Source organism: Chrysochloris asiatica, unplaced genomic scaffold (genome assembly GCF_000296735.1).
Source record: "Chrysochloris asiatica unplaced genomic scaffold, ChrAsi1.0 scaffold00312, whole genome shotgun sequence".
NCBI lineage: Eukaryota > Metazoa > Chordata > Mammalia > Afrosoricida > Chrysochloridae > Chrysochloris > Chrysochloris asiatica.
In genome coordinates, this window is record NW_006408830.1 from 641048 (window position 1) to 667955 (window position 26908).

Consider the following 26908-nt stretch of genomic DNA (forward strand, 5'->3'; position numbering starts at 1 on the left):
ACCGCCCGGCTCTCCTCCCCATGCAGGTCATACAGTATTTATTCTTCCCACAATGGCTTGGAGGGGGCTCTGGGGCCCTTGTCCGCTCCCTGTTGGGGTGATCCCTGCTAGACTCCACCCTCTGCATCTTAAGGAATTGACTTCAGAAAGGCCATGGGGGAGGGAAGGGGGCTTCCAGACGCAGGGACAGGCAATGACCTGTCTCAAAGAGGAGGCCTAGTCCTCTGGGCCGCCCCTCCCCCAGCCCAGGAGGGCAGGAGGGCAGGAGAGGTGGTTTCTAGTCATGCTGTATTCCTCTCTTCAGCTGCAAAACGCAGATGCCTGACGTGGGGGCTTTGGGTGGCCTGGCTCTTGGGCCCTCTCAGAGGGTAAGCCAGCACCCTCCCCCACCCAACATTAAACCTTGGAACCACTGCTCTTGCCTCCTGTGTTTCATTTCCACATTGGTGAGGCTGGGGTGGGAGGTAGACAGAGGGGATGCCAGTGTCCTCCCCTGGGAACTGGCTCCTGGGTCTGGGAAGGTCCTGACAGGAAACCTGCCCAACTGCCAGACCTGCAGGAAGCAGGAGTGGGGAGCAGAGAGGCAGGAGTGGCATCAGCTCCCTTCCCCAGGATGGAGCCAGGGTCTGTAGGGAGTTCTGGGAGAGCCACATTGAGACCCTCTGCCTTGGGGGCTCCTCTGGCAAGCCTGTTTACCACCACCCTACCACGCCCAGCCCCAGACTGCTCACCAGTTAGAAGGACTCAAGCCCAGCCCCCTGGAGCCTTCTTCCATCACTGCAAACTCTTGTGGCAGGTGGTTCTCAAGTCCAGCTGCCTGCCCCAGCATCCTCTGGACACTGTTACCATGGCAGCAGGGGACCCAGGCTGCAGGGGGTGGGGGCTACTTTCAGGGTTCTAGTACAGGCCTCTCTGGGGAGGGGGGTCTTTGTGTTGGGAGCATTGGGGTGGGGAGCTGTCAAGATGCAGAGGAGATCCCTGAGCGTGGGGTGGGGGAGGGGTGGGCAGATGGTCGGGACCTTGTTCTTGGCTCTTCCTCCTTCCTGGAAACCCCTGTCGGGGTAGGTGGCTGGGGATGTGACGGGCCCATCACCTCACAGCTGCCCCTGTGCCTGGGCTGGGTGTTAAATCAGGCAGTGTTGGGTGGTATTGATCTCTTAGAGGTGGTTATGTTCCCTCCTCCCTCCACTCCCCTTAATGCACATCAGCCCAGATCATGGCTGTCCAGTCTGCTGGCTGGGCTTAGCAGAATAAAGACCTGCCTAACATGACCCCAACGGAAGCCTCCTCAGGGCTGAGTTTCCACCACCTCATAAACAATCACCTTGCCCAATCCCATCTGGCTGGCTTCTGGAGCAATCGCTCTGCTCTGCCGGCTGCCTGCCGGGCGTTTGTCATTAGGAAGGTTTAATGAATTTTCCTCTCAGCTCTGGTGGGGTGGGAAGAACTGCTGGGTTGTCTACACCTCCAGGCAGAATTTTCTCCCATGGATGGTGGGGCCAGGAGGCAGAGGGCAGCCTCACAGTTTGCGCCAAGAGTTCTGGCGGTGCTGGGGAAGCGATCCTATGCCTACTGGGAGTGTGGGGCCTCAGATCAGAAGTGAATGGCACTGGGGTGCCATCACACAATGGTGCACCTGTGGCTTCTCCTTCCTTTGTCTGTCTGCAGTGGCCAAAATATTGATAAGAATGACAGTTGCCGTTAGATAAACATGCCCTCAGAGCCCACTCAGTGTTCCGGTGATTCATTATTAAGTAGATCTGGTTTCTCTCACCTGCTCCACATTCCCACCCACCTCTTCCCCTCCCGAAATTGAGGCTGTAAATTTCAGAACTTTAGGATAGTGACAAGGAGCCCTTGGTAGGATAGTGGATTATGTGTTGGGCTGCTAACAGCAAAGTCAGCAGTTTGAATCCACCAGCTGCTCCGAGAAATGGGTCTTTCTGCTCCTGTAATGATTTACAGCTTTGTAAGTTTTGTGTTGCTGTTGAGTTAGTTCCAACTCATAGCGGCCCTGTACAGGGTTTCTGAGGAGTGGCTGGTGAGCGTGAACTGCTGATCCTGCGGTTCAAACTGACCTTGCAGTGTCACACCAGGACTCCCGGAAGCCCTACACAGGGTTGCTGTGAGTCAGAAACTCCTCCTTGGCACACCACCACCATCCTGATGAAAGGGTAGTCTTGTCTCTGTCTCTTACCAACATCTCCCAAACTAGACTCCTCCCCCAAAGGGCTGATTTCCACCTGCCTGCCTGCCCTATACAGATGGTGCAGTTAACACACTCAGCTGCTAACAAGAAGGTTGGCAGTTCGTGTCACCCAGGGGCACTGTAGAAGAAAGGCTTGCTTATCTACTTCCAAACAATTCTGCTATTGAAAACCATATGGAGTGCAGCTCTACTCTGATAAGCCTGAGGTTGCTGTGAGTCCATTCTGATTACTGGCAACTGGTTCTGGGGCCACATGCATCTACTTAGGCTGTGGTGGCCAGGAGGGCAGGGTTCACTTCAAGTTGGGGTAACTCACTTGCCACTTTGGGTTGGGTGTTGGCTTCCCAATTGTAGCCAAGTGCCCATTCGTAAATAGAGGAAGTCAGAGTTCACAGTTGGCTTTGGACACATTGGGGTTATCTTGGCCTCAGTGGGGCTTTGGGAACCCTCTCTGGCCCACTCTTGGTTGGAACAAAAGCCACAAACACAAAAGTGGAAGGAGTGCCTATGGTATGTGTTTGGGAGAAGAAATATGAATGGTTGGGATGCCGTGCACCTGCAGGTACCTGCTGAGGGACGATGCGCAGATGTGACAGACAGACACCCCCACCCCCAGTCCTGTTCTCCATGTAAGGATGCGGCTCTCCAGGTCTAGGTGTATTTTGGACCAATATTTCAGGCTTCTGACCTGACTTTGGGACGCCCCGACTGAGCGATGGATCTCCCTCCAGTCATTTGTCTCCAATAAATGTAAATGGCAGGGAGGGGTACAGATATTCTAAGTATGGAAGTCCTCCCCCCCCCCCCCCGTTTTTTAAGCAAGCATGGAGCAAAGTGCCTCTCAATGTGCTAATCCAGGAATCGATTTGTTTTCTATGTCAAATTTGTTAATTTAAATGGAAATTAATTGCTTTTCTTGAAGATTTCTGTAGAAATTGGTTTCAAATGAGCGCATTAGGCAGTCACATTTATTATTCATTCGTTTTGTTCCCAACATGGCCTGGTGTCCGAGTTCCCGGAGATCCCAGTACGTAGCAGAGATGATTTAATCAAGGGAGCCATTCATTAGAGATGGGACAGGGTAGGGGAGTCTTCCCCAAGGAGGGGCAGCTCCTCCTCTCTCTTCCATCAGTGGAGTGGAGATGGGCCCTTTAGGGTGCTTTTCATAATGTTCCTCAGTGGGGGTCATGAGTTGGGAGCATTAGGGGTCTCCTTGCACCACCTCCTCACTGTATTTATGGGTTAAATCACAGGATGAAAACTTGACCCCAAAGATAAATGTCCTCAGTCCCTGCTCTCCTTCCCACCACCACACCCCTTGACACCTCGCTGGTCTCTGGTGCCAGTCCATTCATCCAGACCATCAGATCTGGTTAATGGAGACCCTCATCTTGCTCTTCCCCCTCTGTGACTCCCAGCTCCCCTTTAGCCATATCTCCAAGACTCAGGATTTGGCTCAGCCTTCAACCCCTTCCCGACATCCTCACCATCTCCTGCCACCAAGACTTCCTGTTTCTGCCTGTCTTACCCCATGTTGGAGCCCGTACCTGCCCAAGCCCCTGCAAGACATGGATTCCAGGCATAGGATGTGGGTGTTTCCACTGAAGGCACTAAATGTACCTTTCTGCTGGTTCTAGCTTTTTTGTTGTTAGTTAGAACAGATGCAACTCGCCCTAAAATGGTTTTGAAGTTTCAAAGTAAAAAGAAAAAAGAGAAAAATATCCACATTTGTAAAAGCAGCCAAATTGTTTAAAAAAAAAAAAAAAAACATCAAAAAGTTGCCAGACGGCTCTGATAATGCACCAGCTTGATCAATAAGTGAAAAAAAGCCTATGATGGAGAATATTCATTTGAGGCCAATTTTCATCATTGTGATAAACTCCTTGGTTGTTTTGATCAAATTGCTTTTAAACAAATTGTTTTCAATCGAAACAAACAGTTTTGAATTGGGTCTCTTCACCCATCTCCCCAAAGGGCTCACCCTCAATATGGATGAGTGCCAATCCCAGCCCCCCACAGCCCCAATGTTGAAGTTGCCTTTCTCAGTTCTCAGTCTGAGTCATGCTGGCCCCTTCCCCCTCTGTCCCTAATGGACACACAGAGCCACCAGAGCGTCTAATGTCAAAGGTTCCGTTTATTCCGGCAACCCCGGAAAGAAAAAGTGTAAATAAAAAAAGGATCAGATCCATGCACTCAACTCCTTTGAGAGAGGGGTGGGAGTAAAGGGAGGGGAATAGGTGGGAAGCAGAGAGAAAAACCAAAGAGAAGCAGAGATGGGGAATAAGAACTGGGAAGTCACTGATAAAAAGAGGCAGAAAGAAACAGAGGGCTAGCCAAGAAAAAGAAGGCAGACAAAGAAGAGTATCAAAAGAGATCAATAAAAGAGAAAGGACAGAAATGGAAGAATGCATTGAGGGAAATAGAGAAGCAGAGAACAAGCTTGGCAGAAAGGCAGGAAAAGCAAACGAAGTTCAGGGAAGGAGAGAGAGGACACCACAGACAAAGATCATTTGTAAGGGATGCAGGCAGAGTGGAGAGGACCCCTGTGGCCTTTGGGCGGCCCCTAGGGGTCCCCAGCTGTGCTGATGACGTGGAAGAGTGTGACGTTGTAGAGCACCTGGTGGCCATTATTCCAGGTGTAGAGTGCACGCTCCCGGGGGTTGTAATCCAGCATGGAGATGTGGGAGTACTGATTGTGGAAAGGCACGTCCGTGTACTCGTAACTGGACGTGTTGGTGAAGTAGGCGAAATAGACCTTGGCCCCAGCCAGGTGGGAGTTGGTCACGTAGAGCACACCACAGATCATAAAGGCCTCGCCAGCACTGCGCTTGGGGTAGCCAGTATCCCAGGACCGCATGACCTCCAGGGTGTGCGGGTCCAGTCGGCTAACCACGATGTTGCCTGCATTCTGGTTGGTGGTGTACACGGCCCAGAGCCCACTCTCGTCCACCATGAAGTCCATGTCGGAGAAGCCACCCCATGAGTAGGGGAAGGTGTTGTTGTAACCTGCCCCTGGGAGGCTCCTCTGTACCAGCACAGAGCGAGAACGGAAGTGGTACTTGACCACCACATTGCTCTGGTACTTATTATAGAAGAGGGAGCCGTTGTACACCACATGGCCTGTGCCTGCCCATGGCTGGGGCAGTAGGTGCTGGATAAAGTTCTGGCCTTTGATGAAGTCTCCTAGTGTGCGGAACTCCAAGACCCGCCGGCCTTTGTAATAACCATCCATGTACCAGACCTAGGAGAGCAGCTGTGGTTACCGAGGGAACCACCACCAATGCCCCTAGGTGCCCAGAAGCTAGTTAGGAATCAACATGGTCACCTGAGATCAAGCCACTAAGTGGTCATTATTAGTCCGTGGGCCTTTCAGTGACCATTCATGACCAATCTTAGTCCCAGTAGCTGAGCTTACTTGTCCAGTGAAAGCCCTGAAAAAGACACTAAATGGTTGGTGCTTGACCCATAAGGATCATGGGAAATTGCAGTCCCTGGAGATTCATTTGGCCCAGATATCCACTTGTCATTGGGTACTGGGTGGTCAGTGGTCACTGGAAAGTCAGTGGATGATGAGGTCACTTGAATTCATGGTAATCCCATAACCATGAGATGATTCAGTATGTCATCGTTACATTAATTAGCATGTGTGGGTACCCTTATTAGTGCTGGCTATTGGGCTGAACCGCTTATATGCTATAATGCTAATATTATGACCATTTTGAAGATAAGGAAATTGAAACTCAGAATCACTAAGGAATCTGCCCAGGGTTCCCTAGCTAAGAAATAGTGAAACTAGAAATGAATTTGACTCTAAATCCAAGCTTTTAAACACTTGATTGAACCACCTTCCCCACAATTTCTAGGAAGCTAATGATCATAATGGCGTCCTGGTGTGGTGCTGGGGGTTAATGCGCCAGACTGGAAAGCCATTTGAACCTCAAGGTTGGTGGTTCAAGCCCACCAGCTGCTCCTTGGAAACCCTATACAGGGTCGCTATGGGTCGGAACCGACTTGATGGCACTTGACAACAACAAAAAATGATCATAATGGGGTTGTTGTTGTTGTTAGTGCCATCGAGTCGGTGGGGTGGTGGCTAGTTATTACGTATAACCCGTGACACTCAATGGCCACCTAGTGACCAGTATCAATCACTAGAAAGGTCACTATTGAGGGACAGTTACTGGGCAGTTACTGAATGGTTCCTGTGGGTCATAGGTGATGGGCAGTCAGGACTATGGAGCTCATTCGAAGTCCAAATGTCACTAAGTGGTGGCAGGGAGCAGGTAGTATCAAGTACTGGTCACTGGTAGTTAGCTTAGATGTATATGGCCAATAGGAGCTGGCAGTGATACCTAGTAACCTCTATAGAGTCACTAGAAATTAATCGACTTTGGGACTCATGGGCTGGAAACCCTTGGTCACTAGATAAGTTCCCCCTGGGGGAACCCAACACTTTGGACCAACAAAGGAATCATTGATTGGGATAATTAGGTCTTCATGGACAGCCAGAGGCTGACTCTCCCACACTCTGACCCCCAGGGTTGGCAAAGTCACTCACCCGGCTGTCTGCACTGGGGGCCATTGTATCGGTCATCCAGGAACCGAAGCGAGATCCCATGGCCCTAATGGTGATGGGGTTACTGACCCCAGTCAGCTTCCCACAGCCTGAGGGGGGCAGAAACAGGGAGGAGAGAGAGTGGGGATGAGAAGAATTCAAGGGAGGCAGGGCAAGGATAAGGCATTGTGATTGAAATGGAAAGATCTAGGACAACGAAAGAAGGAAAATTCAGCTCTCTGGGCCCAATGTGAAGTCAGGTGAGGGGTGAGAGGTTAGAAGTGAAGGGTCAGGACTACTTCCAGCTTCTGGGTTCAGGTTTGGTCATGGTCATGAGGTCAAGGGTCCAAGTTTAGAGTTAGAGATCAAAATCATGCCCAGTTTCTGGGCACACAGGTGATATTAGGGTTGGGTGTGGAGGTCAGGGGTCGGGGTCAAGAATTAAAGGCATACCCAGCTTCTGGGCGCAGGCGTGGAGCCGGGCCTCTAGAGCCATCACCCGCTGTTGCAGGTCCTCGTACCCGTAGGCACCCATCTCCTCCTGAATGGCTGCAAGGCTGCTGGAGAGATTCCTCACCTCCTCACGCAGGCGCACAATGGTCCGTGTGTCTGCCTTGTACTGCTCCAGGACTAAGCTCAGGGGTAAGAGCTCTGTCATCCTGTCCTTCAGCTCCTGCCCACCAAGATGGAGTCATCGCTGATCCTCAATGCTGATCTCTCTGACTCATACCCAACTCCAACCTTTTGACCCATACTTCATCTCTTATCTTTGATGCATAACTGGCCTTTGATATTTGACCCACACGGAACCTATAGATTCTAGATCCCAGCCAACAACATTTTAAATATGAGGTCTCGTGCAGCAGTATTGATTACTTTGAGCAAATCTGCACAAGACCTCTTTAAAGTGTTAAAGAGTAAAGAGGTCCATTTGAGGACCCAAGCTATGGTATTTTTGGAGACCCAAGCCTGACCCAAACCATGGTATTTTCAATTGCCTCATATGCATGTGAAAGTTGGACAATGAATAAAGACCAGAGAAGAATTGATGCGTTTGAATTGTGATGTTGGCAAAGAATCATGGACTGCCAGAAAAAACAAACAAATCAGTTTTGGAAGAAATACAGCCAGAACGCTCCTTAGAAGTAAGGATATCAAGACTTCATTTCACATATTACCAGGAGGGCCCAGTCCCTGGAAAAGGAGATCATGCTTAGTAATCTAGAGAGTCATCAAAAAAGAGGCAGACCCTCAAAGAGATGGACTGACATATTGGCCACAACAATGGGCTAAAATATAACAACTATTGTGAGGGTGGTGTGGGACCAGGAAATGTTTCTTTCTGTTGTGCATAGATCGCTATGAGTCGGAACCGACTTGATGGGACCAACAATAATAACCAACCCTTGGCTCTTCCCAGATGTGACTCCCACCCTCGGAGCTAATGATGCCAATTTTTCCCTTGACGTATGATCTGAACCAGAAAAACCCACCTGGAAGCTCTTGGCTGAGAGTGATCCATCGGCTCCCCGGAGCCGTGCATCCAGGCTCCGCATAAGAGTCTCCATGCTGCGCACATACTGAAGATCACGATATGTCCGCAACTCAAGGACTTCCATGGACTGGGAGACATTCTGGACCTGGAAAGAGTAGCAGCTGGGAAGACAGAGATTCCTTCCCAGACCCCGTCCCAGGGATGCTACAGACAAGGCCAAACACAGCCGTCTGGGCCAGCTTCTCCTCCCTGCATCTTAGTAGGAACCTCAGAATGACATTAGCAATCCATCCACACCTGGTCTGGCCACCACTCCCACCTCCTTCCTGGTCCCATTAAGTCCTGCTGTTAGTTCTCCACATGGCAGCCAGAGGGAGCTTTTAAAAGGATTGGATCACCTCACTCCCCTCCTCACCAGGGCCTACAGGTCCTGTTCCCTCACCCTCTGCCTTTAAGCTACTCTAACCACCAGCCTAAGGAGCTCTGGTAGCGTAGTGGTTACGAATCAGGCTGCAAACCGCAAGGTCAGCAGTTCGAAACTACCAGCTGTTCCGTGGGAGAAAGATGAAGCTTTCTGCTCCCATAAATAAAAATTTACAGCCAAGGCACATCACCACCAATAACAACTCTAAACTCTTTCTCTCCTTAGGACCTCTGTGCATACAGATCCCTCCCTGGAATGCTAGTCTACCGCTAGTCCCCCCTTTGTCTTCCCATGACTTGCTCTAACTCATCCTTCATGCCTCAACTCCTCAGAGGCCTTCCCCAACTACCCTGTCTACAGTAAAAACTCACTCTTCCCCTTACCCAGTTATTTTCTTAATAACTTAACCATTATCTGAAATGTTCATTCATTCATCTATCTTCATCAGGTGAGGATACATCCAGCATCTTGTTCACAGCTGAATCTCCACTGGTACTAAGTAGGCACTCAACAAACACTTTCTGGGTGAATGAATGAACTTGACTTCCCTCCCTCTAGCTTCTCCTAACCTGTGGGCCCCCTAGCTCCAACCTTCACCTGCCTAAGGTGAACTTAGTCAAAGACACTCACTGAAACACATCAAGTTTTTTGAATAATTGCTCATGTTCTCAGAGACCCAACAGTACACCATGGACACCAGTAGTCGCTGTTCACAATCAGGGACAAACTGCTGAGGGGACAGTCCCAGTGTTGTGGGCAGGGCAGAAGCTTGAGGGCCACTCCACAGCAACCTCAGAGTGGACCAGTGGGCAGTTCAGCTGGGCATCGGCAAGGCCAAGCCATCAGGTTGTAAAGGGGCATTGGGCACATCCTGGAAATGTACTGAAAGGGGAGCATTTCATATTGATCACATGGTGGAGGATGAGACCCGATCCCCAAGGGACACAAACACCTTCTTGCTGAGTGGGGTGTTCATGAAGGGGCTGGAGCTCACTCCTGAGAGACTCAGATGATGCCCCTGGGGTCTTCTTTCCTTCCCACCCTCCTACACCACCACCACCCCCCCACCCACCCAGAGTGCTCAGCTTCTCCTACAAAGACACATCAAACAGCTATTGAAAGAAATATCCATGGAAGGGGAGCAGGATTCTCAGTTTGCACAGAATAGTCCCTGTGGGCCTGTCTGACCTGGATGGGGCAGAGGGCAGGGTGGGAACTGTGAGAGGGTCTCAGTCCCTCAGGCACCTGGAAGACTCTTACCTTCTCCATCAACTGCCGCAGCTCACGACTGCGGCCGTCTCGAGAGCAGGTGCTCTGTGCAGGGATGACCGCGGTGCAGATGCATTTCCCATCGGGGGCCTGGGCTGACGTATACAGCTGCCAGCCCTCTTCTGGGCTCTGGAAGAGGGTCTGTAGAGAGATCAGAGAGCAGTAACCCAACGGGGAACTCTTCTTACTCCACCAGGGATGGAGGGGGTCCAGGCACATGACAGATGCCCACTACTCGACCCTGGGAAGTGCTGGACTCTGGGCTGAGTGACCAGCACATGGGAGTTCAGGCTTTCCTCAAGCAGCCCCATTTTTCACATACAAAGACCGAGGTACAGAGGGATTAAGGAACACGACAAGGAAGTGAAGAAGAAAACTGAAATTCACTCTTCCTTTCTAGGGAATTATGGAGTTTGAGTCCTTCCACAAGATGGGACTTCATTCTTTGACAAACTTTCACACAAACAGCACCGCCTTCACGACCACCATTAGAACACAGACCCACTCACAGTGACCCCCAAACCTGGACTTCCCTCTCCACTTCCCCAGTCCATGGTGATAGGGAGGCTCTGGATAAATCTCAGGGGCCACTAGTGTGACCCTTCTGTCTCCCTGACTCTACTGACCAAAGGATGACAGAAGCCTCCTGAGCCTTCTGGACTCTTCCTGGATCTTCAGACTCCTATTAGACTTCCGGTCCATTTATGCCAATCAGACAACTCAGTCGTCAGCTATGGCTGTGTTTCCCAAACCTGATGATCTTAGCAGATATGCTGGAAAACATTTCTGTGGTCAAATAAATTTGTGCATTGTGGGTGAAACTAGTTTTTTACTGCAGGACTTATCAGAGCCTTTGAAATGCTAACATTCATTGGGGATGCTCCAAAGAGTTTACCTTTTCTAAACTTATTTTTAAAATAGCTAGTGAGCAACCATTCTGGGCCAGGCATAGGGCCTAGGGCAGGGGCTAGGAAGAGGGAATAAATACACTGTTTCATGAGTTAGTAGGCAAGACAGACATCAAATATATAACTCCACGGTGGTTTCTAGAGCCACATGCTGCAGGGACTGTAGGGAATGATGGGAGGTGGGGGGAGGAGGAGAGTTTTTTCCCAGGCTGGCAGTCTCAGGGAAGAGACAGTTAAGCTGAACTTGAGGGATAAATGAGTTAGAATGGGAGAGAGTAGGGAACACTTTTGTCACCAAAACTTCTGACCAACATCTGAAGGGACCTGAAGAACGCAGTTCAGAAAGCCCTGAGTCACTTCCTAGATGGAGATTTTAGGGCCCAGATTAGACCCCCTTGAGCTTCCCCTGAACACAATGGAGTCAGTTACAGCTGTCAGTCCTTTTGTTTTCAACAGAACATGATGATTTCATTTGTTCAGCAAATATTTATTAAGCAGCTCCACAGAGCAAAGATCTGGAGAGCTGCCCCTGTAAAGCTGTGTTTGTTAGGTGCTGTGGAGTCTGTTCCAACTCAGTAACTCTGGATAGGGTTTCTGAGGCTATACATCATTTATTTTTCTTTAAAAAAAATTTAAGGCTTTTATTGTGAATTGAGTGATAGTTTACAAGGCCGAGCATCAGTTTTGCACTCAATCAATCATATTTTGTTTCATTGCAATTATTAAAATCCCCTCTATGCACCATCGGTTAACAGTATTTTCCTCTATTCTTTTTTTTTTTTTGATGTACACAAAACACATAGAAAATATATATTCATTTAAATGAACAAAGGGCACATTTTGCAAGCCAGCCTCCTGCCCGCCAGCACACAGGCTGTAAATCTTTATGGGAGTGGAAAACTTCTTTCTCCCAAGAAGAGGATGGTGGGTTTGAACTACCGACCTTTTGGTTAGCAGTCCAGTGCTTATTCTAGAGCACCACCAGTGTTCCTGTTGTTAGGTGCCATCAAGTCAGTTCCAACTCATAACAACTCTATGTACAACAGACAGAAACCCTGCCTGCCAGCCTCAACATTGTAGCTGTTTGAGCCCACGGTTGCAGCTACTGTGTCAACCCATCTCATTGAGGGTCTGCTTTTTCACTGAAGCATCGTGTCCTTCTCCAGGGACTGGTCCCTCCCAATCACATGGCCAAAGTACGTGACACAAAGTCTTGCCATCCTCGCTTCTAAGGAGCATACTGGCTCTACTGCTTCCAAGAATTATTTGTTTATTTTTCTGGAAGTCCATGGTAAATTCAATATTCTTTTCTAACACCATAATTCAAAGACATCAATTCTTTCCCAGTCTTTCTTGTTCCTTGTCCAGCTTTTGCATGCATATGAGGTGATTGAAAATACCTTTGTATTTTCAAGTGCACCTTAGTTCTCAATGGGACATTAAAAAAAAAATGTTTTATTGTGAATTATTTGATAGTTTACATGGGAGAACATTAGTTTTACATTCATCCTATCGTATATCATTTCATTACCATGGTTACAATCCCCTTCATGCATCATCAACAAACCAAAGGGTATACACTACAAGCCTGCCCCCCGGTCATCAGCACACAGCCCCTCTTCCTCTCCGTGTCTAAAGTCCCCAACTGCTCCATCTCTCCACGTCATTGTCTCTGCCTCCATCTCAGGCATCACTGCTTCTCTGGGTAGGGTCCCGCTCTCTGCTCTTCTCCCTTGATGGTCCCAGGGACCTCTGCTCCTAGACTGAAAAGTTAATCACTCCCCTCCTTGCTACAAAACGTCTGCCTTTACTCAATGGGACATTTTTGCTTTTCAAAAAAAATTTTTTTTTTGTTTTAAAGATTTTATTGTGAATTGATAATAGTTTACGTGGGAGAACATCGGTTTTGCACTCAACCTATCGTATTTCGTTTCATTGCAATGATTACAATCCCCTCCATGCATCATCAGTTAACAGTATTTGCTTCTATTCCCTCTGGTGTTTTTTTTTTGTTTTGTTTTGTTTTGTTTGAGGTACACAAAAACACATAGGAATCTTTGCTTTTTAACACTTTTAAGGAGGTCTTTTGCAGCAGATCTGTCCAATGCAATATGTTGTTTGATTTATTGTCAGCTGTTGGATGTTGATTATGGATTCAAGTAAAATGAAATCCTTGAAAACTTCCATGTTTTCTCAGTTTGTCAAGATGCTGCTTATTGGTTGAGTTGTGAGGATTTTTGCTTTCTTTATATTGAGGTGTAACCCATACGAAAGGCTATGTATATAGTCTTATCTTCATCATTAAGGGCTTCAGGTTCTCTTCACTTTCAGCAAGCAAGGCTATGTCAAGCACATATCACAGGTTGTTAATCTTCCTCCAATCCTGATACAACATTCTTCTCACAGCCCAGTTTTTAGATTATTTGCTTAGCATATGGATTGACCACCACACTCTGTCAGTTTGCTGTACTGTGGTGGCTTGGGTGCTGCTGTGATTTAGAAGCTATGCCACCACTATTTTAAATACCCGCAGGGTCCTCCATGGTGGATAGGTTCAGCAGAGCCTCCAGTCTAAGACAGACTAGGAAGGAGAGGTGGACTACTTCTGATTGTTTGTTGTTGTTGTTGTTGTTGTTGTTATGTGCCGTGGAGTTGGTTCCGACTCATAGCGACCCTGTACAGGGTTTCCGAGGCTGCAAATCTTTAAGGGAGCAGAAAGCCTCATCTTTCTCCCGCAGAACAGCTGGTAGTTTCGAACTGTTGACTGTGAGGTTAGCAGCCCAATTCATAACCACTACGCTAGAAATTTATCAATAGCAGCAGAATATTGCCAGATACAGAACCAGAAGATGAGCCCCTCAGATTAGAAGGCACTCAAAATATGGCTGGAGAGAGCTGCCTCCTCAAAGTAGAGTTGGCCATGATGAAACAAATGGAGTAAAGCTTTTAGGATCTTCATTTGCTGATGGGGCACAACTCAAAATGGAGAGAAATAGCTGTAAACACTAAAAAAATTGGTACATGGAATGTACAAAATATGAATCTAGGAAAATAGGAAGTTGCCAAAATGAAATGGAATGCATAAACATAGATATCCTAGGCATCAGTGAGCTGAAATGCACTGGTATTAGAAATTTTGACTCTGGCAATCATATGGTTTACTATGTCGGCAATGATAAATTGAAAAGGAGTGGCGTCTCTTTCATCATCAAAAAGAACATTTCAAGGTCTATCTTGAAGCATAATGTTGTCTGTGATAGAATAATATCCATGCACCTACAAGAAGACCAGTTAAAACCACTGTTATTCAAATTTACTCACCAACTATCAAAACCAGCGATGAAATTGAAAGATTCTTCACTCTGAAACTGATCAAACATGCAATCAAGATGTACTGATAATTACTGGTGATTAGAATGCAAAGGTTGAAAACAAAGACAAAGACTTAGTAGTTGGAAAATATGGCCTTGGTGACAGAAATGATGCGGAGGATCCACATGTGATAGAATCTTGCAATGGTGGTGGTTATGTGCCATGGAGTCAGTTCTGACTTATAGCGACCCTGTACAAGATTTCTAAAGCTATAAATCTTTACGGGAGCAGAAAGTCTCATCTTTCTCCCGCGGGGAGGCTGGTAGTTTCGAACTACTGACCTTGAGGTTCGCAGTCCAATTTATAACCATTACGCTACCAGAGCTCCTTAGAACCTTGCAATACCAACGACTTATTCATTGCAAATACCTTTTTAAAACAGCACAAAAGACTATACACATGGACCCCACCAGATGGAATACACAGGAATCAAATAAGCTACATCTGTGGAAAGAGACAGTGGAAAAGCTCCATATCATCAGTCAATATCAGGCTGGGGGTAGACTATGAAACAGACCATAAGTTGCTCATATGCAAGTTCAAGCTGAAGATGAAGAAAATAAAAAGAAGTCCACGAAAGCCAAAATATGACCTTGAGTATATCCCACCTGAATTTAGGGACCATATCAATAACACATTTGATGCATTAGTCACCAATGACTGAAGACCAGAAAAGTTATGAGATGACATCAAGAACATCATACAGGAAGAAAGCAAAAGGTAATTAAGAAGTCAGGAAGGCAAGAAAAGACCAAAATAGATGTCAAAGAGCCTCTGAAACTTGCTCTCTAGTATAGACATGCTAAAGCAAATGGAAGAAATGAGAAAATCACAAGCTGCACTGAAGGTATTGGTAAAAAACAAGGCTCCAGGAATTGATGGAATACAAATTGAAAAATTCCAACAAACTGATGCAGCACTGGAGGCACTTACTCATCTACGCCAAGAAATTTGGAATATAGCTACCTGGCTAGCTGATTGAAAGAGATCCATGATTGCGCTCATTCCAAAGAGAGGTAATCCAACAGACAGCAGAAATCATTGATATCATTAATATCACATGCAAGTAAAATTTTGTTGATGATAATTAAACATGGCTGTAATAGTGCATTGACATGGAACTGTCAGACACTCAAACCCAATTCAGAAGAGGATATGGAACTAGAGATATCATTACTGAAGTTACATGGATCTTGGCTGAAAACAGAGAATGCCAGAAAGATGTTTACTTATGCTTTATAGACTATGCAAAAGTTTTCAACTGTGTGGATCACGACAAGCTATGGATAATATTTCAAACAACGGGTGTTTCAGAACACTTGATTGTGCTTATGAGGATCTTGTACATAGTTCAAGAGGCAGTTGTTCAAACAGAACAAAGGGATTAAAATCAACAACAAATGGTTAAAAACAAATGGTTTAAAATCGGGAAAGGTGTGTACCAGGACTATATTCTCTCACTACATTTACTCAATCTGTATGCTGAGCAAATAATCTAAGAAACTGGATTATCTGAAGAAGCACATGACACTTGTTTGGAGGAAGACTCAAAACTTGTGATATGCAGATGATACAAACTTTGCTTGCTGAAAGTGAAGAGGACTTAAAGTACTTACCGATGAAGATCAAAGATCTCAGCCTTCAGTATGGATTACATCTCAATGTAAAGAAAAAAAAAACCCAAAACCCTCACAGTTGGACCAATAAATAACATCATGATAAATGGAGAAAAAACACTGATGTTATCAAAGACTTTATTCTTCTTGGCTCTACAATCAACACTCAGGGAAGCAACAGTCAAGAAACCAGATAACCTATTGCATTAGGCAAATCTTCTGCACAAGACCTCTTTAAAGTGTTCAAGAGAAAGATGTCAGTTTGAGGACTAAGGTGCACCTGACCCAAGCCATAGTATTTTCAAGCATCTCATTTGCATGTGAAAGTTGAATAATGAATAAGGAAGACTGTAGAATAATTGATGCATTTGGGTTATGATGTTGGAGAAGCATAGTAAAAGTACCATGGACTGCCAGAAGAACAAACAAATTTGTTAGAAGTACAGCTCGAAAGCTCCTAAGAAGCCAGGGTGACATATTTCTCATATTTTGGGCATATTATCAGTAGGGACCAGCCCCTGGCGAAGGACATCATGCTTGGTAAAGTGGAAGGTCAGCAAAAAAGAGAAAGTCCCCAACAAGATGGATTGTCATAGTGGTAACAGCAGTGGACTCAAGCTTAGCAATAATTGTGAGGACAGCACAGGACTGGGCAGTGTTTCTTTCTGTTGTGCATAGTGTCGCTATGAGTCGGAGCCAACGCGAAGACATCTAATAACAATACAGATTGAATAAGTATGGTGTAAGCATACAACCCTGATGTACACCGATCCTGATTTTAAACTACACAGTATCCTCTTGTTCTAACAACTGCTTCTTGGTCTAGGTACAAGTTCCTTATGAACACAATTAAGTTCCTTATGAACACAATTAATTCTTCACAATGAGACCCACAATTTGTTACATTTCACACAGGTAAGCATCTTTCTGGCATTCTCTGCTTTTGGCCAAGATCCATCTGATATTAGCAATGATATTCTTCATTCCATGTCCTCTTCTGAATCTGACTTGAATTCCTGGCAGTTACCTGTTGATGTAAGGAGCTCTGGTAGTGTAGTGGTTACGAATCGGGCTGTGAACCTCAAGGTCAGCAGTTTGAAACTACCAGCTGTTCCGCGGGAAAAAGATGAGGCTTCTGCTCCCGTAAAGATTTACAGCCTCAGAAACTCTGTACAGGGTCAGTATGAGTCGGAACCAACTCCATGGTACTTAACAACAACAACCTGTTGATGTACTGCTACAAATGTCTTGAATTATCTTCAACAAAACTTTACTTGCAGTGAAATTAATGATGTTATTTGATAATTTCTGCATTCATTGCATCACCTTTCTTGGGAATTGGCAAGAACATGTATCTCCTGCAGTCATTGACCAGGTAAGTGTCTTCCAAATTTCTTGGTATACATGAATGAACAGCATTTCCAGCATTGCATCCGTCTATTGAAACATCTCAGCTGGTATTCCATCAATTTCTGCAGCCTTGTTTTTTGCCAATGCCTTCAGTGCAACTTGGACTCTTTCCTTCAATACCATTGGTTCTTGATCATAGACTACATCCTGAAATGGTTGAACATCTACCAATTCTTTTGGTACAGTGACTCAGTGTATCCTTTCCATCTTCCTTTGATGCTTCTGGTGTCATGCAATATTTTGCACAGAGAATCCTTCAATATTGTAATTCAAAACTTGAGTCTTTCTTCAGTTCTTTCAGATTGAAAAATGCTGAGCATGTAAATTCCCTTTTGTTTTTCTAACTCTAGTCTTTGCATCTTTCATTATAATACCTTACTTTGTCTTCCTTGAGCTACCCTTTGAAATCTTCTGTTCAGCTCTTCACGTCACCATTTTTTCCTTTCCCTTTAGCTATTTGATGTTCAAGAGCAAGTTGCAGAGTCTCTTCTGACATCCATTTTGGTCTTTTTTTCTGCTATTTTAAAATGACATTTTGATTTCTTCATGCATGATGTCCTGGATGTCATCCCATAACTCATCTGGCCTTTTCTCATTAGTGTTCTATTTGTCAAATCTATTCTTGAGATGGTCTCTAAATTCAGAGTGGGATATACTCAAGGTGGTACTGAAATAATTCAGCATATTTTCATACTGAATGCATTTCGATCCTGAAATCATTGTCATCAGTCTTTCTTTGTGCCTGTTGTCCACCTTTCCCTTAAGGGTCCTTCCCCCCCACTCCCTGTGAAGGACCAGCAGTAACTCACTTTCCTTGCCTGACACACCATTAAGTGCTCAGGATGCCCCCAGCTGGAGAGCTCTCTCTGTGATCAGATCCCACCCTGCCTTTGCAGGCAGGAAGTCTTCCCAGAAGGCCTCAACAATGACTCACTGGAATTTGTCACAAACACCAGCCTTCTCACCTCTCCAGGGGGATACCACTGCGGGGAGTGTTTCACACAGTCTCCCAGGCAGTCCCGTTGGAATTGTTCTCCACTTACCTACAATTATTGGTAACCCACTCGGTAACTCTCCCTGCATGGACTTTCTTCTCTTCTGCTCCCCTAATAGTGCTTCTTGGAATCCCTCCCAGATGAATCTTTACCTTAAGATCTGCTTCTAAGGCAGCTTGACAAGAGGTGTGCCCTCACCCCCACCCCACCCCAAATCCTTCCAATTGGTTCTAGAAGAGTGCAGAACAAGAGTTACTTCCGTTCATGACAAAATCCAGTTCTTTAAAAATAAAGAAAACATAAGGCCAAGCAACCTGCCTGTGCTCTCCTGGCTTTGATCCCCAAGCAATTTAGACTGAACTCCCCATCTCTCCTCCCTCCCCCATGAAAAGTCTCCTTGTTGCAGAAACAAAGCAGCCCCTTTCAACATAATTAACATCTCTTTCTTACATTTCCTAGTGCGTCTTTTGAAGCAAACAAGCCATTTTCTCCCAACATATGAAATACTGAATTGTAAGAGAGAAGCAAGATTTAAAGTGGCTCAGAGTGAAGGCTTCTGTGGTTTTCCTAAAATAATTGTCTGCGTTGGGCGCTCTTCGCAGGAGCGTTCTCTGCAGCAGTGTAATTAAATGCCTGGGGTTTGGCTGCCAAATCTCCACACACAGACCTCCTGTGTTTTGCCCGCTGAGTTTAAGTTCAAATATGCAGTCAAGTTCATGTCCCCAGGAGCCATTGGGATGTTCTGGAAGGCTTAGTGTTGAAGAGTCCAAATGTCAGCTTTCCCAGACTGGGTTGAGCTTGGAACCAAAATCATGAACTTCCGGAGGTCAGAGCCCTAGGGACAGAGAATGGCTTTTCCTAAGGGAGATGCTAATAACCGTGGATATGAGAGCCTGGGACTCTCCAGAATCCCGGGTCTGGTGGCCGATCTCACCTTGGATATGACAAATGAGCTGGAGAAGCTACTGCAATCTTGGCTGAGCTTCTGGTTCAGAGTTTAATATTCTTGCTAATGGGTTCTAAGAGGGTAAGCCAGGTACTCAAGTAGATGGTCCTCAAATCGTCTCTCTAGCTGGAATTTTAAAAATATTTTCGCTGAGGCTGCTGCCCCAATTAAGCACCAGGCTCCATAACAGGTCCAGGATTCAATGAGAATGAACCACACAGAAGTTTTTCTCAGTGTCATGCCTGGGATCATTGGCTCAGCCTTCAGTTTTGCCACCTAATGTCTTGTCTTCCTTCAGAAACAATTTCTGATGCTTCCCTAGGGGTGGAGGCATTTCTCCAGGATCCAGCTGACAGTCATCCATTGTGCATTGACTTTCGAGGATTAGCCAACAGGGATAGAGTGAGCACAAGAGGTTGCCTCTTAATAAGATGAGGATATTATTGTGTTTGAGACTGGATAATTCAATCAGAAGTAGCGGTGACTTGGGGCTTATATATTTATTTTTACCCTGCCATGTCCAGAGACAACTGTAAGTAGCTTACAAGGATATGCAAAATACCACAAAATAGCTCCAATTAAATATGAGAGAAGAAATTAGATGTTTCTGGATTTGGCATTTTGTCAATCCATAGCCAAAGACTTCTGGGTTCTGCATTTGCATTTAACTCAGCCAACAGAAAAAGAAAAAGAGAAAGAATTTGGCCCAGGAAAATCATGTGGGCATCCATGAGTTTGCTACAAGGCTGTTTAAACAATTGCACTACTGGAATTTCCTCCCCAATTATCTGACAATTTCTATTGTCAAGGTCACAATCTCCAACTATTAATCCCTCTTCTTGGTTTCCAACTTCCAATTACCAGAAGTTATCAATGCATCTTAATTGCATGTTTGATCAATTTCATACTACTGAAGTTGGTAAAACCATTCAATTTCTTCATCTTTGACATTAGTGATTGGTGCATAAATTTGAATACTTTGGACATTTTATCAGGAGGGACCAATTCCTGGAGAAGGACATCATGCTTGGTAAAGTGGTAGTTGTTGTTAAGTGCCATCGAGTTGGTTCAGATGCATAGTGGCCCTGTATAGGGTTTCCAAGGAGTGGTTGGTGAGTTTGAACTGCTGACCTTGTGATTTAAACCGACATTGTGGTCCAGTGCTTTATCCCACAGCGCCACACCAGGTTAGTAAAAAGACAAAGACCCTCAATGAGATGGAACAACACATTGGATTGGCTGCAACAATGGATTCAAACATAGAAACGATTGTTAGAACAACACAGGACAGAGCAATAGTTCATTCTGCTGTACATGGGGTTTCTATGAGTCAGATCAGGCTGTAGGATAAGCCCTGGACTACTAGCCACAAGGTCAGCTATTCAAACCCACTAACCATTCCTTGGAAACCCTATACAGGGTCTCCCTGAATCGGAACCGACTTAAAGGCACTTAACAATAAAAACAGGAATTTTTATAGTTGTCTTCAAATCTATATTCTAAATTTTCTACAATCAACATGTATTGTTCTTGTAAAGATTGTTGTTTTTAAAGCTCCTTTAAAAATATTTTTCAAGAGAAGAAAGGAAGAAAAACAAAAAGCAGAGACATAAAACAGAGCCAAAAATGAGGCTAAGAAAAACTCATCTCTTAAAAACTCGAACCACCAACATATGGTTGGGCCATAAATGTGTCTCCAAGCTTCTTAGCAGCCAACTCAAAAAGGGAAAGCTGGTCATTTATACGATCCCTGGTGTCCTGAAACAAAAGCATGCCAGATGCTCAGGAGAAAGGAGAACTATTTTTGGTACCAAGAACAGGCAAGGATTTCTCCCACGGTCCTCTCAAAAAGGATTCTCTGTGATGTCACCAGTGCCTCTGTGGACAACATCCTTATGATAGAAAACAACTTTATTCTTTCACTTCTTATTCCTACTTGGGACCACAGAGTAGAGCTAGACAAACAATTAAGAACAGGGTCCTGGGATCAGAATGCCTGGGTTTGTATTCTAGCTCAAACATTGTTTTGCTCTGTGACCCGGGAACAGAGGTTAGCCTCTCTGGATCTCAGTTCCCTCATTTGTCAAGTGGAGCTAATAACCACACTTGTTGGGAGGACTGAATGAATTAGTAACATGTGGGCAATTAGTACAGTCATTAGCCTGTAGTAAGCCCTACATAAGTGTTTGCTACTATTACTATTAGAAAGTGCAGATGCCATTTGATTAGTAAGGTGCACCATGTTCCTCTCAATCACCTCATATGCATGTGATAGCTGGACAATTGAAAAACAAAGACAGGAAAAGAATTGATGCATTTGAATTGTGCTGCTGATAAAGAGAATTGAATGAACACATCTGTCTTAAAAGAAATAAAACCAGAATGTGCCTTAGAAGCATGAATATTGAAACCTCAGCTTGCTTACTTTGGACACATCACCAGGAAAGACCAAGTAGAGGGTCAGCGAAGGCTAGGAACGCTCTCAGTGAGATGGGTTGCCGTAAGTCCCATAATGGACTGATCATGAAGATGGTGCCTAACCAGGCAACATTTTGTTCTGTTGTACCTAAGGATTTAAGGAGTCAGCTGACTAAATGACAACCAACAACAATTGTTACGACTACTATTATTGTTGGTAGCCATTACATAACCTTCATAACACTCGAATGGTTAATTCAGTGTTAAAATGGCCAAAACTGAGAAAGAAGTAGATGAGCTTCTTATCCTCCAAATTCTGTAGAGGTAGGACTGAAGTTACCAGACGATGAGGAGGCAGAAGAAGGCTGATTGTGGAGAGAGGAGGGCAAAGATTTGCAGCCCCACAAAGACAGCGGAGACACCTACTCTACCCTAGACCCACATGATCCAACCAACTTCCAGCCCTAGTGCATCTCCTTGATGTAACTTGGGGGTTTCTGTTTCTTTCAAGGTGTGCAATCTTCAGGGCATCAAGCTGGGTCTGAGCTGACATGGCCTTGGTCTCTCCTCCTGTTCTCTCTAGTCATCCTTCCCTTCCTGGACCATGCCATGCCTTCTCCATCTTCTCTAGGCCTCTACCATCAACACTTGCCCATCTCATGGTCTGACTAAGTAAGGCTCCACCCCGCAGGCTCAAGCAATGTCTCTTCCAAAATCAGCCTTCGTGGTCCCTGCCAGATGTAGAAGCGCATTCCTGTCTCAGACATTCTCGAGGCATCCTGAACCCTTCCTAACACATTTATTACTGAGGACATTGGTGGTTTGGTGGTAGAATTCTCACCTTTCATACAGGAAACACAGGTTTAATTCCAGGCCAATGGCACCACATCCACAGCCACCTGTCTGTCTGTGTGGAGGTTGTGTATTGTGATGCTGAACAAGTTTCAGCGGTGTGTCCAGACTAAGATGGACTAGGAAGAAAGGTCTGGCAGTCTACTTGCAAAAAATTAGCCAATGAAAACCCTATGGATGACATAGGTTCCGTCAGCAGGACCAGGGATTATTGTGATCTGCGTCACCATGAGGCAGGAGCCAACTCAATGACAGCAAGCAATATTCCTTACTAGCTGTCAAGGAAGTAGCAGTCAAGAGATCAGACGACGTATTGCACTGGGCAAATCTGCTGCACAGGAACTTTTTAAAGTGTTGAAGAGCAGAGATGTCAGCTTGAGGACTAGGGTGCGCCTGACCCAGGCCATGGTGTTTTCAATAGCCTCATATGGATGCGAAAGCTGGACAGTGAATAAGGAGGATCGTAGAAGAATTGATGCCTTTGAGTTGTGGTGTTGGAGGAGAATACTGAAAGTGCCATTGACTGCCAAAAGAACCAATAGATCTGTTTTGGAAGAAGTGCAGCCAGAGTGCTCCTTGGAGGCCAGGATGGCTAAGCTTCATCTCTCCTACTTTGGACATGTAGTCCGGAGGAAATAATCGTTGGAGAAGGATGTCATGCTGGGTAGGGTGGAGGGTCAGAGAAAAAGAGGAAGACCCCCAACGAGATGGATCAGCCAGGTGGCATCATTGATGGACTCGGGTGTGGCAGCGGTAGTAAGGTTGGCCCAGGATCGAACATTGTTTTGTTCTGCTGTGCATGGGGTCGCTATGAGTCGGTTCCAACTCGATGGCACCTGACAACAACAACAACCTGTCAAGGATTTTTCCAAGCACATTAATGTATTGGTTTCTATAGCATCACGGTGACTCCATACGATAAGCCCTGGACTATGAACCACAAGGTCTGCGGTTCGAGCCCACCAGCTGCTCCATGGGAGAAAAATGAAGTTTTCTTCTCCCGCAAAGATTTAAAACCTTGGAAACCCTCTGAGTTGGAACTAACTCAATGGCACTTAACAACAACAATGATATGTGAAGTAGTTAGGGCACAGAGAGGGCAAGTCTCCTGCCTAAAGCCTCACAGCCTATAATGATGGAGCTGGGATTTGCACACAGCTGACTGGCTACATGGTCTACACCCCACCTCCCTGTTTTTCCTCTTTAAGTCCTGACCACAATAGCCATTAGAATCTCACTGGAATGACCACTGATTCAAGACCTGTCTCTGCCCCAGGACCGGAAATAGCATGGAGGCTGGGGGTTTCATCTGTTATGTTCACTGAGTTCCCGGGACAGGGCACAGAGAGTGTCTGTAGATGACTCGATGCTGATGGACCAGTGGGACAGGGACATCTTCTCAGATCTAGCAACTGGCTCAGTCTCCCAGGGAGACTGGCGTCTGTCAGGCTGGGCTGCAGCCCTGGCTGCTATCTGACTGCTGGGATGGCAGAAGGGCCGTGATGAACGATCAGGGACATGCTTGTCTGCCACATCAGAGCCGTGACGGAGGCCGCGTCCCTTTGGAGGGCTTGAGATAATAGCAGGTTGTCCTTTGTCAAACCTTGAGATATTGGGCAAATCCCCCCAGAGTGATAAGCTTGACAGGCCTTAAAGAAGATATCAGCTCACCCGTGCCAAACTGGAGAGAAGGGAGTCGCCAGGGACCTTCCGAGGCCTGAGCAGCTGGTCTTCACTAGCAAAAGCCTTGTGGTCAGGGAGGGACTGAGGGGTGTGTGTGTGTGTGTGTGTGTGTGTGCGTGTGTGTGATTGCCAGTCCTCAGGAAAAGTCCCAGATATTATCCACTCATATATGACCTAACATTTATTCATTCATTCATTCTTCTCTCCTTCCCATCACCGTTAACCCGTCTTACCCCAAGAAACAGGCAGCTCAGGGCAACCCTTGCTCGCTGAAGCCATTCAAGCCTTGACAAAAGACCCCATCACCCCCCATCACCCCTGTCTAGGACAGTGCTTACATTCAAGGGGTCTCAGGCTCTGACGTCACAATGCCAATGTGGATCAAATCAATTAAATAGATTTTTTTTTTTTTTTTTTGATGGTGGGACAGGGAAGAGACACAGGTCTCCAAGTTTGATGAATTTTCTCCTGGAGTCTTCAGCCCAGGGAGGGTGTGAAGAAGACATATCCCTGAAGTTGTAATACCCCCCACCCCCAACCCACATACACACAACACATAACACATACAGAGTCCTGTGACAACAGGAGGTGACATTCCTATGCACGGGGTTTCCTCAACATCCCAACAGTGACCGCACCAGCATCGTAATAAGCAATGACAACTGACATTTTTTGAGCTTCTCCTTGGAGCCAGACCCTGTTCTAAGTGCTTTGCAGCTAATACCTCACCAATCCTCAAAAGAAGCTTATGAGGTTGAGCCGTAATAAAATGGATCTGCCACCTCTTCATGGTGAAATCATCATGTGGAGATAAAAACCGTCCCCCAGGAGGCACACACGCTGAAGGGTAAGCTACTTGATGGCAGACAGATGTCTGCTCTGCCAATGCTATAGAGAAGACTATCTGGTGCATGGGAGGAATGCTTCTCAGCTGCCAGGACAAGCTCAGGTTCATGTCCTTTCTGCTCTGACTTGATCTAAGGACTACATTTCCCATACTCCCTTGCCCTCTGACATCTAGACAAATTCAGCCAATGGGAGGCATCAAAGAGTGGGATCCAGTGAAAAGCAGGGGTATTTCTTCCCCTCCCGCTTCTCTGCCTCTTGTTCTCTGGCTGCATCTCCTCTGTGGCCCAGCTCCCACTGGTGGGCTTGGTTTCTGGACTCCATTAATATCACTGCTCCTCTTTGATCGGGCAGTGTTTCATTCTGCTGTGCACAGGGTCGCTATGAGTCGGTACCGACTCGCTGGCACCTAACAACAACAACCTCTTTGATCCTCCAGTCTTAGGAGGAGAGAAGCTGTCTGCTGTTGCGAATCCTTGGGTTCCTTCTGTATTTTTTGTTTAGTTTCTCATCTTCTTCCATTATCTGTATAACAAATTCCTGAACTAAAATTCTGGAGGCACAAATCCGTAGCAGAATTCTGTTTCCCTGGCCAGTCCCTGAGGGACACAGTGGTGGTGGAATGTTGAATCATTTCAACTCACAGCGACGCTGTATAAGGGTTTCCAAGGCTGTAAATCTTGACAGGAGTAGAAAGCCTCATCTTTCTCCCGAGGAGAAGCTGGTGAAGCTGGTGGGTTTGAACTGCCAATCTTATGGTTAGCAGTCCAGTGCGTATCCTGCAGCACCAACAGTGCTCCTGTTATTGTTAGGTACCATCAAGTCAGTTCCAACTCATAGCAACCCGATGTATAACAGAAAGAAACACTACCTGCACTTATGGATTCAAACTGCTAACCTTGCAGTTAGCAGCCAAACACGTAACCACTACGTTACCAGGGCTCCTAGTTGAATAAATATCTGTGAATGAACAGGCAGCTGGAGTTTAAGAGCAGAAGCTGCTTATACCCACATTCTGATCTGCTTCTTTCTAATTGTGTAACCTTGGGCAAGTAAGTATCTTAAACTCCCTATTTCGCCCCTAACTTCTCTGCTTCCTTATTTAAAAGTTGGGCTTCAGTGGCTCTGCCTCACAGGGCTATTGTGTCATAGTGTTTGGCTTATTATCAGCACAAATTATCAACAGTCAGTTTGAGGACTAGTGTGCACCTGACCCAAGCCATGGTATTTTCAATAACCTCTTTCAACCTGTATGCTGAGCAAATAATCCAAGAAGCTGGGTTCTATGAAGAAAAACGTGGCATCAGGATTGGAAGAAGACTCATTAACAAACTGCGATATGCAGATGATACAACCTTGCTTGCTGAAAGTGAAGAGGACTTAAAACATTTACTGATGAAGATCAAAGAGCACAGCTTTTGGTATGGATGACATCTCAATGTCAAGAAAACAAAAATCCTCACCACTGGACCAATAAACAACATTCTTATCAATGGAGAAAAGATTGAAGTTGATAGGACTTCATTCTTCTTGGATCAACTATCAACACTCATGGAAGCAGCAGTCAAGAGATCAGATGACGTACTGTATTAGATAAATCTGCTGCACAAGACCTTTTTAAAGTGTTGAAGAGTAAAGATGTCAGCTTGAGGACTAACGTGCACCTGACCCAAGCCATGGTATTTTCAATAATCTCATATGCATGCAAAAGCTGGACAGTGAATAAGGAAGACCGTACAAGAATCAATGCCTTTGAGTTATGGTGTTGGAGGAGAATATTGAAAGTGCCCTGGGCTGTCAAAAGAACAAATAGATCCGTTTTGGAAGAAGTGCAGCTGGAGTGCTCCTTAGAGACCAAGATGTCCAAACTTCGTCTCTCATACTTTGGACATATTGTCAGGAAGGACCAG

At 45.8% G+C, this 26908-nt stretch overlaps 1 protein-coding gene across 2 annotated transcripts in view; it reads right to left on the reverse strand.

Annotated features, from left to right (window-relative positions):
• Positions 1 to 4772: 4772 nt before the first annotated feature.
• OLFM2 (olfactomedin 2) overlaps positions 4773 to 26908 on the reverse strand; it is a 118395-nt gene continuing 96259 nt past the window's right edge. For both annotated transcript variants that reach the window (XM_006875076.1, XM_006875075.1), the window contains exons 2-6: positions 9944 to 10093; positions 8258 to 8404; positions 7218 to 7437; positions 6768 to 6874; positions 4773 to 5450 (exon numbers count right to left, since the gene is read on the reverse strand). In XM_006875076.1, coding sequence (XP_006875138.1) covers positions 4773 to 5450; positions 6768 to 6874; positions 7218 to 7437; positions 8258 to 8404; positions 9944 to 10093 — 1302 coding nt within the window. The remainder of the gene's footprint in view (positions 5451 to 6767; positions 6875 to 7217; positions 7438 to 8257; positions 8405 to 9943; positions 10094 to 26908) is intronic.